This window comes from Felis catus, chromosome D4 (genome assembly GCF_018350175.1).
Source record: "Felis catus isolate Fca126 chromosome D4, F.catus_Fca126_mat1.0, whole genome shotgun sequence".
Classification (NCBI taxonomy): Eukaryota; Metazoa; Chordata; class Mammalia; order Carnivora; family Felidae; genus Felis; species Felis catus.
The window spans coordinates 11205927-11222119 of NC_058380.1; the positions used below are offsets into that span (position 1 = coordinate 11205927).

The 16193-nt window shown below is 48.3% G+C and overlaps 1 protein-coding gene across 4 annotated transcripts in view; it reads left to right on the forward strand.

Annotated features, from left to right (window-relative positions):
- Window positions 1-15969, forward strand: part of PGM5 (phosphoglucomutase 5) — a 184761-nt gene extending 168792 nt beyond the window's left edge. For all 4 annotated transcript variants that reach the window (XM_045043402.1, XM_011288248.4, XM_045043403.1 and 1 more), the window contains one exon: window positions 14489-15969. In XM_045043402.1, coding sequence (XP_044899337.1) covers window positions 14489-14578 — 90 coding nt within the window. In that variant the 3' untranslated portion in view covers window positions 14579-15969. The remainder of the gene's footprint in view (window positions 1-14488) is intronic.
- The last annotated feature ends 224 nt before the right edge of the window (window positions 15970-16193 follow it).

Consider the following 16193-nt stretch of genomic DNA (forward strand, 5'->3'; position numbering starts at 1 on the left):
AGGCAGTCCTGTTGCCTGTGACCTAAGCCCAGCCGGGAAACAACATTTTCTGGCTTCTGAGCCCGCTGAGGCACAAGCAGGCGTGGATTTGATGTTCGTGTGCGCCAGCTGCAGGTTTAGCCGGCGAGGCCTCCTGACGGCCTTCAGTGACAGAGCCCAGCATGCAGGGCCGGGGACGCTGCTGGCAACCACAGGGTCTCTCATTTCATGTTTACAACAACGCTGTGAATCAGGAACTATTCTTAGCATCCCAATTTCAGAAAGGAGGCACAGAGAGACTGAGAACCTTGTCTGGTAAGTGCTGAGGCTGGAATTAAACCCAAGCCCGACTGATTCATGCATTCACCCGACGTAGCGTGTGCTCTCCCAGTTCACTTAAGCCTGGGCTGCTTTCCTCCCCTAACGAAGAGTCAAGTGATAGAGCAGCCTAAAGCGCTGTCTAGACTTCTTACCTTTTGCTCTGGTCAGCTACTGTTGCTTAACAAATCACCGACAGCAATGATTTCAGCATGCTCACGGCCCAGAATTTGGACATGGCCCAGTAGGATGGCTTACCCCCTGCTCCAGGATGTCTGGCGTCTTCCATGGGAAGACGAGAAGGATTCAGAGGGACTCACGCGGCTGGGATCTGGAATCTTCTGGAGGCCTCTTCACCGTTTGGCCAGACTTGTACACGCAGGTCTTGGGGCCAATGTGGCGAAGCAACAGGGCCTTCTGTGACCCAGCCTTAAAAGTCACGTAGCAACACTTATGTAAACTCTATTGTTCGAGTGAGCTTGCCAAGTTTCAAGGGAAGAGGGACTAGACCCCACCTCTTTTTTTTTTTGAGTGTTTATTTTTGAGAGAGAGAGAGGGAGAGTGCACATGAATGGGGGATGAGCAGAGAGAGAGGGAGACAGAGAATCACAAGCAGGCTCCACTCTTGTCAACACAGAGCCCACTACAGGGCTTGATCTCATGAAGCGTGAGATCATGACCCGAGCCAAAGTCAAGAGTCAGACACTTAATTGAGCCACCCGCACACCGCTAGACCCCCACCTCCTAATGGAAAGAATTTTAAAGAATTATGCAACTGTGTTTTAAAACTAACTACCCTATTCTTATCCTTCTAGTCGGCTTCAGAGTATCAGGTATAATATAGATGGCCCCACATCTAAAAGCCAAAGGTGGTTCAGCAGCATAGAATTTCCAAGGCATATTCTTTCTTCCTACCACCTGATTTGGAAGTTGTTTTCGAAATGCATTTCCCACTTCATATCAGCGACTAGTGTTTTTATCGTCAAAATGGACTGGATAATGTCATGGTGACCAACAACTCAAAACTCTCAGTGGCTTAAAACCACCAGAGAAAACAAAGTTTCTTATTCACATTATATATTTTCCACAGCTTGATTGGGGGCTCTCCTCCACGTTGTTTGTCCTCTAGGGTCCAGGCGTCTGGAACATGGCTGGTTGCTGTAATCAGAGAAGCTTTGGCCAAAAGCAAACATGTCTCCCACACTTAAAAAAAAAAAATTTTAATGTTAATTTATTTTTGAGAGAGGCAGAGATGGAATGCGAGTGGATTAGGGGCAGAGAGAGAGGGAGACACAGAATCCAAAGCAGGTTCCAGGCTCCGAGCGGTCAGCACAGAGCCTGACGTGGGGCTCGAACTCACGAACCGTGAGATCATGACCTGAGCCGAAGGCGGTCGCTCAACTGACTGAGCCATCCAGGCACCCCATGTCTCCTCCACTTTTAACCCAGTGGCTGGGAATTGTCAAAAGGCCCCACCTGGCCATAGAAGGACCTGGAAGCTCAGCCTTCTGTGTCAGGGAGCAGAGGAATGCTGGTATTAATGTGTGGCATCAGTGGCTACCAAAGTGACCGACTACTGGGAGGTTACACTTATCATTTTGAATAATCTTTCTGAGCCTAGACCTATGAGGGCTTTGGAACTAAATATTTGTTAACTAATCTTTTCAAAACCTAGAAATGTGAGCTAGCTTGGATGAACGTGAACCAGTATGTGAATACGTTCAGATCTGTTACACAAACCGATTTTAAAAGTCCAATGAATATGTCACATCTGAGGAGACGTGGGAGGCCAGGTGGGGTTCCCAGCTGGCTGGGGTTTCATGATCCTGAAGTGCACCTTGAAGAAAAACCCATGACTACCCATATCGAAGAACCACTGGTCTTCAGAAATACCCCATAGTGCTGGCATAAGTTCACCCTGGGGTCAGAAATTCAAATGACAGATAACCCACCGTGGTGAGTACGACAGCCAGGTGTGAAACAGAGGGAAGTTGTTGGTTGGAACTGGCATGCCATCTAAAGGCGTTCAATTCACATTTTATATATTCAATAAAACCTTGGATTGCAAGTACCTTGCTCTGCGAGTGTTGCGCAAGAGGAGCAAACACTTCTAATAAATTTTAACTCGACAAACGAGCGACGGCTTGCAATACAAGTCGTACGTGACGCCGAACATCACGCGATCGCAACTGAGCCGGTGGTTCTTGAAATTCGCCTTGATACACACGTGCTTTGCATTACGTGCACGTTTGTGGAACTAAGTATGCTCGCAAACCAAGGTTTCACTGGACGTATGTTAAACAGTATTTTAAAAATGTCTATATAAATTTTGTGCCAGCAAAAAGAAGAGGTAAGAGAGTAGATTGGGTGGCCGTGGACCTCCGCTTTGCATGCCCCCATGTAGGCTCGGGGGGGGCTTTGAAGGTGCTCGGGTGTTAGTTCCGTTCGGTTACTGGTTTGTAGGACGACAGCCCCGCCCCCACTGGGTGCCATGCTTGTTCTGAGTGTTTCCTGTTCATTAGCTCATTTCCTCCTCACAGCTGCTCTATGAGGTCCAGGGCCCCCTATTCTGTGTAAGGAACATTAAGGCTCATGGAGGTTACCCAGGCTCACACAACTCACAAGGGGGAGGGCCAGGCACTTTGGCTTCAGAGTCCCTGCTTGTAACTACTCTTCTGGACCACTCCTTATAGACTAAGTAGCACGACACTCTGTTAAGTGTGGTTTTCAGACCTGGGGATGTATCACAATCACTCCGGGAGCTTGTGAGGACTACACACTCCTTGATTGGTCGGTCCCCAGCTTCACCAAAATGGCGCCGCCATGACAGGAGCCCAGAATGGCATCCCCGGTGATTCCTTCCCTCACCCTCAGGTGACAGTCTTCTGACCAACCTTTGGGAGATTTCTTTGGAAACTTTTAATGGATCCATAAGGATCCAGGCTTCCCGGGATCTATATGCAGAAAGCCAAGCTGAATCCCAGTATTGTTCCAACCCTGGGAACCATGTTTTTAAAGACTGATTGATTACCTGGACGTTGGCTTTCAGAAGTGGTTGGAACTGAAGTAAAAATAGGAGGCGAATGCTTACAAGGAGAGTCCTTTGAGCAACACCAATGGGACAGTGCTGCTTTTTTTTAACCCCTGCTTTCCATCGTGTGGTCGGATTTCTGCTAACGATTCCGTGAGTGGTGATAGCCGAGTGGGCAACTGTAGTTTCCCTCTATGCGGGCAAGTGTGTTCCACATCAAGGAGACCATGGAGGTCTGTCGTGAATATACCCGACGAAGAGAACTGTGGAAGACACAGTAGGGACGCTTGAGGAGGGTGGGCAGAAATCATGGTGATGTGAATGAACCAACTAGTCATTCCTTTCACATCCTCTCATGATGTTTTCGGTGACAGAAAGGAGGCTAGAAAGGGAGAGGAGAGGGAAGGAGTGACGGGTGGGGGGGGCAGTTCTACAAAACGTGAGCTGTCACATCTTGCAGGTTGGTTTGTGTTTGCACCACAGGATAATGACGGGGCAATGGGACTCTGCCTGATGCCTGGCAGCGATGTCCACAAATGCTGGCCAGTGGTGTTGCTTTCTCCTCCCCGCACCCCCACCCCCCAATCTCCATGGGATTCTTCCAAGTGTGGAGCCAAATGGAGCTCACATTTGAACAACTAAGAAAACCGTCTTTGTGACTCTTCTGTTTTACTTTGGATCTGTAGCCTAGGAACTCCCTTTCACCTCCTCAAGTCCCAAATCAACGGTGAGAGTGGAGGGGTTGGAGGAGGAGGCTGGGCCTGCCTGGCCACGGTGGTTTCTAACCAGGCTTGTCACTGCGGTCCCAAAGTGCTGGTTTAGTTCTTGCTTCCAGTGAACTTCTTGGGGAGTGTTTCGTCAGCGTCTGTCTTGGGGTGGCTCTCGCTCTCCCTCAGAAGAGAGATTCTGCGGAGGCCTGGCCCGTGATGTTGACAAGATAGATGGTTCACTCGGGGTGGGGCTCAAAATTCAGATTTATGTAGTCATTTTCCACAGTCTCCATTTGGCTAATTTTAGTTCTGTTGTGGATCAAGACAGGTGGATGTGTCAGACGAAAGAGGAATTAAAGTCAGGGCCCTCGTACGGATTATAATAAAGAGCAGAATGTTGGCAGCGTTTGGCATTTTTGCTTAATTTTTATTAGCCAAAGCGTATTTGATTTTATCTTCAGTAATAATTCCTCTTCTCGATGCCCCTCCCAAATGGGTTTAAAGTAGCCAGTCATCCTTCTGACCTAAAATCTGGGCTATTGTAACCCAGGTGGTGTCTTAGAGGGCACCCTCGTACAAACTGGAAAAACCATCTGTGAGAGTGGGTAGGGTGAAGAGGCTTTCTCCTCCCCGCCTGGCATGGATAGCATCTTTGTGGGAAGACAGGGGCGCCCCTTTCCCTGGGAAGATGTGGCCCCTTGCCGTCTCCTGAGATGGGCTTGGGACAGATTTCCCTCCCCGCTCACACCTTTGGGCAGGAGCCCTTACAAACCGGCCTTGAGGGTTACAGATCCCTGTCCTTGGCTCTCTCTCTGTTACATTGTGTGTATTCTGGATATATTTTTTTGTGTGTGTTTATTTATTTTGAGAGAGAGAGAGTGCGTACGTAAGCAGGGGAGGGGCGGAGAGCGAGAGGGGGAGAGAGAGAATCCCAACCAGGCTCTGTGCTGTGAGCGCCGAACGCAGGAACCGTGAGATCATGACCTGAGTTGAAATCAAGCGTCGGACCCTTAAGCCACTGAGCCCCCCGCAGGCGCCCCGTGAGTGTTCAGGATTTAAAGGGCAGTGGAATCAGAAACTTTTCCAGTGCTGGGATGTTTTGGAAACAAAGTCAGAGGATGACTCCAAGTTTATAATCCTCACAGGCATGGCTGGCTGCACAACTCCTGAGATACAAGGAATGTCCCATTGTCCTTGTATTGCACGGAACAGACGATCTCCAACTTGGTCAGCCCTCTCTGAGTTGGCAGGAAACTCAGTAGCTTCACAGAGCAGAGCGTGAGTCCCGTATACTCTAACGGCCATTTGAGGCTCCCTCCCTTTTCCGAAGCATCTAAGACCACGCAGAAGGGACGGAGGCACGGAGAGGGTGCACGCTTTCCTGGGGAGAGTGCAGGCTTCTGTGATCGGCGGAGCTCTCAGCTCTCTGTGGGTCGTCCCCACTCTCTGAGGCACTGCTCTGGGCAAGGGCACAGGCTCTTTTCCCCAGTGGCCCTTGCCACTGCCCACTGTCCTCCTCAGTGTTGTTGCATCCAACAGGGCCCACACCGTCACCATTTCCAGAATGCAGAGTCCTTTCCCCTTACTGTCTTCCCAGACTGGACAGCTTTCTTTTGAAGCCTTCACCCCAGCCCTAGCATCATCTTGGTACTTGGTGCTAATTAGAATCCCTCAAGAACCTATTAACTCTTCCCGAGCAAAGAGGGGTTCCTGGCTTAAGAAATACGAAGCCTGGGGGTGCCTGGGTGGCTCAGTCGGTTAAGCGTTGGACTTCGGCTCAGGTCACGATCTCACCGTTTGTGGGTTTGAGCCCCGCGTCAGGCTGTGTGCTGACAGCGCAGAGCCTGGAGCCTGCTTGGGACTCTGTGTCTCCCCTCTCTCTCTGCCCCTTCCCTGCTCTCTCTCTCTCTCAAAAATAAACAAACATTAAACGAATTAAAAAAGAAAGAAACATGAAGGCTGGACTCTCCTTTGGGTTGAGGAGGAGGCTATGGGGGAATGGATGGACAGTTTCGTCTCTTCCTAGTGAAGCTTCCTGATGAAGAGGCTGCCAGACACAAGGTTTCTCAGATCATCCACACATTAAATGCTGGAAAGCTCACCTCATCACATCATTTCCCAAACCCGCCATTTGTTTTTTGTTTGTTTGTTTGTTTTAGCGTCTCTAATGGGCAAGACACATACCATGAGGGAAACAGACATACGTAAGAAAAGCTTTGCCTTCTAGTGGCTTAGAATTTACTTGAAGTGCGTAGAGGGAGAGAGAGGAAGGCAAACAACTCTACAAACTCCCGTAAATCGAGGCAAAAAGGAATCAGCCGAGAAGCAAGGGAGCAGTCTGGAAAATGGAGGGAGCCTCGCCGGGCAGGGTAGGATTGTCAGAAGGTCTCGGCAAGGCGGCCTCGAGGGATGGGTGAGATTGCACCATGGTCAGCTCACCCCAGGCAGACGTGGAGAAAGAAAGAGGGGTGGGTGGGCTGCCTCAGGCTGAGGGGTCACAGTTTCAGAGGTGCAAAGGTGTGAGACAAGGAGAGGCAGCCGATTGAGGAGGGCTCCCGAAAAGGAAGGGTGCAGTCATTTGCTGTGGCTGCTTTAACTCAGTCCCAGAGACTGGGTGGCTTCAAACAACGGAAATGGATCTCTCCTGGTTCAGGAGGCTGGCATTCTGTGATCGGGGCGTCGCACTCCCTCGGGAGGCTCCGGGAGAGAACCTTCCTTGCCCCCTCCGTCTTTTGGCAGCTGGAACCACGTCTGCCTTGTGGCTGTATCCCCCCCACCCGCGGGCTGCGACTTGTCTCAGCTCCTCTGTGTGCCTGTGTGTGATCTCCATCTGCCTCCCTCTTCTGAGGACAGCAGCGATTGCATTTAGGGCCCAGCTGGACAATCTCCCCATCTCAAGATCTTTAGCTTACTCACATCTGGAAAGAACCTTCCCCCCACCCCGCCACCCCACCTGAGGTCACATTGATAGACTCCAGGGATTAGGACTGACGTCTGGGGGGCTGTTAGTCTGCCCACCAGAGAGAGTGAGACCCAGCCACCCAGAGCCTAACAGCCATGCCAAGAGGGGCTGAGAATGGTCTCGGAGGGATCATCGGAGACTTGTACATCAGGGCGTCAGGTGAACGAGTCCGAGTCCCTAAAGCTCGGGGTGGTGAGGCTGAGAACAGTCAGCAGCTTCCTGCAAGCCAGGGGTGGCAGAAGAGGGAGCGATGGGGTGAGTGGGGAGTGGGGGGTCGGGGAGCCACTGTGCAAATACGATCCGTGGGACTGGTAGCTGCTTGCACATGGGAGAGAGAGACAAAGACCCACCAAAGAGCACTTCCAGCCCAGCCTTGGGAGAGATTTGGTGGGAGAGGCTGGTGCAGCCATGAGCTGATCTGGTGAGGAAATTAATTTTGGTTGGCCAGAAGTGTTGTTTTCTAAGGGAAAAAAACAACAACAACTTTTTTTTCTCGCTGGTGGTAGAAAGCTGGGCAATGCTGGTCCCTCAAAATGACCCAAGAGAAACAAGTTGGGTGAGTTTATTTGATCAAAGTGATTTTGTTTTCGTTTGTTTTAAAAGTTTGATTTATTTTAGAGCACCCAGAGACCAAGGGTTAGCTCAAGAAATCCAAGGGTGAGTCCTGTCACAGGGCCAGGTCCTGGAGGCCAGACCTTGAACAAAGTAATAGATCCAGGCCCCCTGGTGGGAGTTAATGGATCTTTCCTTTAGAGATTACTGGGATTCACACTGGGCTTTTTTTTTTTTTCTTTCTGCCCACTCTTTATTATTTTCCTCTGTTGTCTTTAATCTTTATTTTTCCTGGTTTCTTTCTTTTAATTCTTTGTCATCTTTCCCAGAGTCCCTGCCTTGGCATAACCATGGCGCCTTATACCCTCGTGGCTAATTAATTCTAACCTCGGGGTTAATTTCGCTCCCACTGGTAACTGCCTCATTCTTTCATTACCTATCAGTTTAATCCCCGAGGGAAAGAATCTCTGATCAGCTGGGTTTTGTCCCCTGTTATCTGGAAGGTTGCTGACCAGCCTTTGATGGCCGACTGTGAGTCAGGGACCCGCTCCTGGTCTGGTCAGCTGTGGCAGAACGTGGAATTGTGTGATGTGAACAAGAACACCAAACTTTGAGGGGCGCCTGGGAGGTTCAGTTGGCTGGAAGTCTGACTCTTGATTTCAGCTTAAGTCATGACCCAAGGGTCGTGGGATCGAGCCCCACGTCAGGCTCCACGTTGAGCGTGGAGCCTGCTTGAGATTCTCTGTCTCTCTTCCTCAGCCCCTCTCCCCTGCTTCTGCTATCTCTCTAAAATAAAAGAATTTTAAAGACATTTAAAAAAAAAAAAAGAAAAGAAAAGAAAACCGAGCTGGAGCAAAGAATTCGGCAGGCCCAGTAATCAGCACCTTGGAGCAGCAGTTGGCAAAGTGTGGGCCCCGAGCAGCAGCATTACCTGCAACTTGTTAGAAATGCACATTCTTGGGCCTTTCCTCAGACCACCTGGCTCTGGAGCTCGGGGAGGGGACCAGCAGTCTACACGTTCACAGACCCTCCCCGGATTCTGATGCACGCTCAGGTTTGAGAACCACTGCCTTAAACCAAGCCCACAGCATGTGGACTAAAACGAAATGTTGGCCTGAAGTCAGGGGTGGGGGGCAGGCAGATCAGCAGGAGCGGGGATGCCAGCGGCCTCTAAGAATCAGGAGCAGGTGGCATTTGTTACCAGTTCCTATCTTATTGACTGTAGAGGGTCCGTATCTTCTGTTGGTCAGGAAGCTGCATTTTCCTGGGTTGTAGTACCTGCTCCCGACCAGGAACTCAAAAAAGTGCCGTTATCCCCTCCCTCCACCCCCCATCCTCCCCACACCGACACCTCCCTGACCACGAAAGTCATGTTCCTCCTTCAAGACAGGTCCAGCGCAAGGTTCCCTCCACAAATTCTTACAAATCTGACTTCATAAGTGATGTATTTTTTTTTTCCAAAATAAAAAAAAATCAGTTAACTATTTACTTTGAGTCTTGTTACATCCGGATCATTTACACTTCTCCTGTCTATTGGTTAGGGGTTTGTTTTTGTGGCCCTAATTTACATGCATATGGATCAAAACCACCACCACAGCAACATAAAGGAGGAGGAGATGGGAGAAAAAGTGAAAGGAAAAACCCACTCTGTCCCTCCAGGGAGCACGAACAGGTTACAGCCTAATACAGGACAGGGCTTAGGGTGAGGTTAGCTAGATGCACAATTTAAAAAGGCACCCAAAACTCAGCAATCAAAATAAATATTGCAATGCAATATTTTTAAAAATCAACATCAGCGCTGGGGTGCCTTAGCGGCTCAATTGGTTAAGCAGCCAACTTTTGATTGTGGGTTTTTGATCTCACAGGTTGGTGAGATCTGGCCCTGAGTCAGGCTCTGCCTGGAGCCTACTTGGGATTCTTTCTCTCCCTCTCCCTCTCTCTCTCTCTCTCTCTCTCTCTCTCTCTCTCCCCCCCCCTCCCCCACTCATACACACGTGTTCTTTCTCTCTCTCAAAATAAATAAACTCAAAAAAATCAAAATCAACGTAATTAAAACCCACGATAAACAAAGCATCCAAATTTTAAGTAGGGACAGCCTCCAATTCCCTCTGCAGCCCAGTAGGCTTATTAACTAAAGATGGTAGGAAATATCTCTCCCAACCGTCCAAGATGGAGGAAGACATTGGAGCCACACTGAGAGTGCTGTTGGATGGATACATTGCCATCCATTTGCAGCAAGAGAAGTACTCACTCCTTCTTGCTCTTGAGCGTAGAAAAACTATGTCAAGCACTTCCGAGAAAAAACAAAGATTTTATATTTCTCATCGATTAAAGGCTGTATGAGCTTAGTCCCTTTATTCATGAAGAGTCACCTCGGACCTTCTAACGCATTCACTTAACCAGAAACACTCTTCTTCTTACTGTCCCTCCTGCTCTTGGTCAGTGCAGACGGCCGGTCCGTTCCGTCTGACCGCTCAACTGAGCTGGGACTTGTCCAGTGCAGTGGGTGACGACCCCACTGTTCCGTCATCCCTCCCACTTCGCCCCTTTCATCCAGTCTGTTTTCCTGGTCGTTCCTCGTGTTCAGGATTGTGGAATGGAAAGAGCCGTCAAGGAGGCATCACTATGTTCTTTGCTCAGCCACCAAACAGACGTGTGACCCTGGGCCCAACCTGGCTACTCTCTGTGTTTCCTCATCTGTGACAAGAAGATCTCAAAACTCATGTTCCTCTCTGCCTCTCGTGCTACCTCGGAAATCTCACATGCGTAGGCTTCTAATTTTTAACTCCTTGGCTCACTATTCATTCTCAGGGCCTTTCCCATTGTCTCAGGAAAATTAATCTCCCTTCACTCTTTTTCTTTTTATTTTTTTTTAATGTTTATTTTTGACAGAGAGACAGAGCATGAGCCAGGGAGGGGCAGAGAGAGAGGGAGACACAGAATCCGAAGCAGGCTCCAGGCTCCGAGCTGTCAGCCCAGAGCCCGACGTGGGGCTCAAACTCACAGACTGGGAGATCATGACCTGAGCCGAAGTCGGACGCTCAACCGACTGAGCCACCCAGACACCCCTCCCCTCTTTTTCGTGATGCATGGGGGATGATAGAAGCGTTTGGGGTTCACATGTATAAAAGCTGTGATTTCTGAAGAAAACCATGACAGCAAACGTCCAGTGCCCCTTCCACTTGCCCAGGGCACCCTGCATGATGGTCACAGAAAGTCTCTGTCTGCCTCATCATCTTCTTTTTACCAAGCTGATATAGCCGCTGATATCCATTGAATACCTCCTAAGTAGCGAGCACTCTTCTGAAAAGCCCTGAGTTAAACAAAATTCCTGCCCGCATGGCATGACCAATTATTCTAGAACATATATATTTACTTTATACACTCAGGCAAGAAAAAAAGACATTGCCCTATGATCCTTAATTTATGACTTGAAGCAACCATTCCACATTTTAATCTTGGGCATTTTTAGGGACCTGTCCCAGAACTCTGTAGGGTCATACAAACATCTGAAGACTTTCCGGGTTGCTGAAAAATGGGTGAAAAGACCTCAGTAGTGTTCAGTCCATGGTGATCATCACTAATGTCCTTCTTTCCAAACCCTCACAGTCCCTTGAGGGTAGATAACTTCACAGCTTCTGTGCTGTGTTGGCCTGGAGCTCTCTGCTCCCGTTGGGGGCCCCCATGCTCAAGGTCTTCCTCATTTGGAGTCTCCAAAATTGTATTTCTTTCCTTTCCTTATGCATAAGTGCCACTGAAGCCTTTTTCTCTGACATGATCAAAGTGAGGGACAAGTGCTTGGTTCATGAGTCTAGAAAGAGTTAAAAGAAGTAACTAAGCGCACATCTTGACCATTGTATTTTTAGCCCAAAACACCAAAGTATATATTTATTGTTCAATATTTTAATAGTGATCTCAGACCTTTTCTTTGAACATGAGCACACTCTGTGCTGGTGTGATTATCTTTCTTAAGAAGATTCCCACTCATTATTCATCAGTAATGTTTGCCTTTAATTTGTTTACAGCTAGCGGGAATTTAAACACACTTGGGGAGCAATCTGAAGAAAGTGTTTTGTACATTTTTTAAAATTTAAATTCAAGTTAATTGACATCCAGTGTAATCTTGGCTTCGGGAGAGTAGAACCCAATGATTCACCTTGTACATATGACACCCAGTCCTCATTCCCGAAAGTGCCTTCCTTAATTCCCATCACCCATTTAACCCATCCCTCCATTCACCTCCCCTCCAGCAGCCCTCAGTTTGTTCTCTGAATTATAGAGTCTCTTATGGTTTGCCTCCCTCTTTTTTTTTTTTAATTTTATTTTTCCTTCCCTTCCCCTATGTTATCTGTTGTGTTTCTCAAATTCCACACGTGAGTGAAATCATTTTCCTCTTAGCATAAGACCCTGTCTTACCATTCTGCACACTTTCTATTCTTCCCTAGTGTTGCGCTGTATCTCCCTCACATTAATTTCGCAGGATTAGCTCATTCCTGTTACCGAACTCTTTCCAAAACATTCAACTTAATTTTCATAGAAAGAACTCTTCCTGTGTATACTCACATCTCACTGGTTTGCATACAGTTTAATAATTGCATATTCTGAACAACAAGCGTAACAGGTATTAACTTATTTAGGAACAAACTTAACTGATTCCTGATAAGCACATAATCCACTCGTTAGAGGCTCAGGTAGGTGAGCAGATTAGAAAGTGATGTACTAGTCACAGCTCCTGTGCTGGTGACCTCATCCAGGATGTTTTACAGAAACAGAAAGCTTAGGTTGGTTTGTCTCCCAGTTCGGTGGAAATCAGTTAAGAGAATGTGGCAATGTTTATAGCATTGGTTAAAACTGTGCTTCCCTATCACCTTGCCAGTGGATGCCATCACTTAAAGATGTGGAGTTCAAAGTTTTTGATCTCGACCCTCGCAATGATGTGAAGTCAAGTACGTCTTACTTTTTCAGTTCTTGAAGTGCCAAGTTCAATTTCACTGCGTTTTCTTAAATAGACGGGATGTTGGCCCTAATCCTAGCCCTAGATCTGAGGGAGAAAAAAAAAGATATGGCATATATACACAAGAGAATATTACTCAGCAGAGAAAAGAGTGAAATCTTGCCATTTCCAACAACACGGATGGAACTGGAGAGTGTTACACTAAGCGAAATAAGTCGGAGAAAGACTGTATGGTTTCGCTTATATGTGGAATTTAAGAAACAAAGGAGAAAGCAGAATTTAAAAAAGAGAGAGAGAGAGAGAGACAAACCAAGAAACAGACTCTTAACTAGAGAACAAAGTGATGATCCAGAGGGGAGGTGGGTAGGGGGTGGGTGAAATGGGCAGTGGGGATAAAGGAGTGTGCTTATGACGGGGCACCTGGGTGGCACAGTCGGTTAAGCGTCTGTGTCCGACTTCAGCTCAGGTCATGATCTCACAGTCCATGAGTTCGAGCCCCGCGTCAGGCTCTGTGCTGACAGCTCAGAGCCCGGAGCCTGCTTCGGATTCTGTGTCTCCCTCTCTCTTTGACCCTCCCCTGCTTGTGCTCTCTCTCAAAAATAAAACATTAAAAACATTTAAAAAAAATCAAACAAGTCTTATTCACTTGTCACTTAGGACTACCCTGTGCCTACACTCCACTGAGGACACTGGGCTATTGTGCTTGTTCTCGGGCCCTGGGCATTTGCTTGTGCTCTTGTTGTCTGGTTAGAACACATATGCTCCCTTCATCCCTGTCTCTGTCAGGAAGAGGTGAGGGTTGCAAGTAACAGAATTCTCCTCTCCCCTCTGAAAATGACAGGCTTTATTCTCCTCAACACGGTATCTTTGTTTCTTCCCTTATGCCGGTGTTTCCCAAATGTGTCTTTTATTGGTATCCCTGTAGTAGTATTTGTCCTGAAATGGTCTTACTTTTCTTTCACTTCAGTACTTATTTATCATAGAAAGTTTTCATCTACATGAAAAAAAAAAAACAGTATCCCTTGATAAATAAAAGCTCACCACAAAAATGAATCCAATAAAACCTGCAATGATAGTGCCTTCTATCTAGGTAATGCTTGTCTGAGGCATGCTCTGTTTTGGTTAATGTATTAAAGAGTTTCTCCTTGATGCATTAGGAGGATTGAAGAAGAATGGAAAACGGAGGAACTTTCTCACGTTTTGTAGGTAACGCCATGTCCGTGAACCATCTAAAATAACTTCCCGTGTCATCGATGTGTATGTGTACGTGTCCCACACTCTGGGAAACGATGCCTTACTCCTGTGACCTGATAAGCAGCTAGAGGGCAAGAAATGATTCTCTTCTGCGTGTCCTTTGCCTTTCTGGGGACCTATTGCTTAGGTCTCTAAACCACCCTCCTTCTGGGGGACCTTGAGGAGCCTCGTGAGCCACCGTGTCATTTGATGGGAAGAAATGAACAGTTCTTTCTGCGACACTGGCCGATGGGTTGGTCTTCTTCTCTTGGAACGTCAAGATAGTAGGCTTTTCAGGCCTGGGGTCACAGGCTGGAGAATGAATGTTTTTCCTCAAGTTCTGGTGCACGTACGTGTTTTGGGGGTGTACATGGTGTCAGGGGCGGGGAGTGTAGCAGAGGAAGACTGTGGCGTTTTCTGAACTTCCTCAATTCACAGAGTTCTGTTCATGAAATGCCCCAATGCTCTGGGAGCTGGGGTGGTAGGTTCGCGTCTGAGATCAGCATTTTGGGGGGCCGGGACAAGACTCTGGAGACCGTCTCCTCCCCAGGGTCCCCGCCCTACTCCCTCCACTCTCCTTTTATGGAAGAGGAACCAGGGCCTGGCAAACAGGTGTCGCGCCAGCTACTGACTCTGCCTATAAGCTACAAATCATACTTGAATCCAGACGCTTGCGACAGAAACCAATCACAGCAGCCCTCCTGTGACTGATGTGAGTTGTTCACAGACTGTTTTTCCTCCTTTTCCAGGCAGTGCTGAGCCCTCTCATAGCCATTGCGCTGAAAATCTCCCAGATTCATGAGAGAACCGGCCGGAGGGGCCCCACAGTCATCACCTGAGTGGAGGAAAGATCAGTGACGAGGGCCAAAAGAGAGCGCTTGGCGGGACATACTTCACCCACGCCTTCTTGCTACCTGTTTGTGCCTTTTACGACTTCGGGGAAAAAAAAAGATAATATGTTTATGGGGGGGAGGGGCGGGGGGGAGGAGAAAAAAATGTGTTTTGTTTGGGTTTGGCTCAGTTCCTCCAAATGCAACAGGGGCTTCCGTTGTCTGTTAAAGCTGCACTATCATTTGGTATCCATATTTTAGCATGCAAAGGAACCTCACCTTTTGAGAAAAGAGTTAGCGGGCTGGGAAGGTGTCCATCCTGGCATCTGTGCGCCGTTGCTGTCCGGTGTGGAAAGGTGCTGAAATCATGGTCAGAGCGCAGTGCCAGAACTGAACTGACCCGAAGGCACAGGTGCCCCTGGGCGGAGCTCAGAAGACTCTCCTCGGCGTGGTGGAGGGCTTGGCTCTTCATCCTGGGTCAGGTCTCCCGTGGGGGGAAGGTTGAGCCCCTCATAGCGCACCTCATGCCCACAAGCCACCGTATGTCCCCTTCCCCCACCCTCCCATCCCCCCGGAGTCCCCAAGCCGAGTTCTCTCACGCCTTCCAGAGCATTCTGCAGATCACAATGGCACACTTCCAGTGAAGCATATCAAAAGGGTGTTTTCCTCTCTTATTTTGTAAATATTATTTTCGCTATTAAGCTGGCTGCGTTCTTTCCAACTCAGCCAATCCTCGTGCAGGTGGAGAGCGGTTTCTTGGCAGGACTCTGCAAATGAGTGCCTACGGTCCCACCAGCGCTCCCTTGACGCCATCATGTACGGTGACACGGGGGTTTACATTAATTCCTCCTGGGAAGACAGAATACCACCATGTCCACTGTCTCTCTGACTTTCTCTCTGTCTCTGTTATCTTATAAGGGTCTATTTTAATGCAATCGTTTGGACATAGTTCACATCTTACAGCGGCTGTAGAAGGAGACAATGTGATGGCGTAAAAGTAGGGAATAGAGTACTTACTGGGTGGTGGTTATGGGCCTGATGAGGGGTGGGGGGCCCCTGATGGAAACCAGAAGGTCACAACTGGCTTTCTTTGCCCAGGAGCAGGATATTGCGGCCCTAGCAGCCTCCGTCTGTACTCAGCCAGGACACTCGGTGTGGTGCGTGGGACCTGTTTGCATATGTTTTGCTTCCTTGGGAACAGCACTGTCACTTACCCCGCCGTCAGCACAGATGACGTGATGCGCTTTGACTGTTAAGCAATGTGTTGTTGCTGTAGTCAAGACTCGTGCAAGCAGGGAGATGTTCCCAGTAAGGGATTTGTTTCCACTTTCTATCTCTGCTTCTGTCAGAAAGTCGCTGGGACACTTAGTAGCCAATAAAAAAGAAATTCCTTATTTCAACCTTTTGCACGGATTGTGGATTTTTGCTTGTTTGTTTCACCATATTGGTCACACTTTGCTAAGTCTGTCTTTCAGAACACTCCCAAGGGCTGGCTTTCATTAAATTACATAGATGGAACCAGAAAGGGCAAATTGCTCAAAACTGCCCTTCGGGAGTCAGCAGAAAAATAAATTGGCAACCGGCATTTCATCGTTAAGTATCTTCATTCCGTAATAATGGAGGG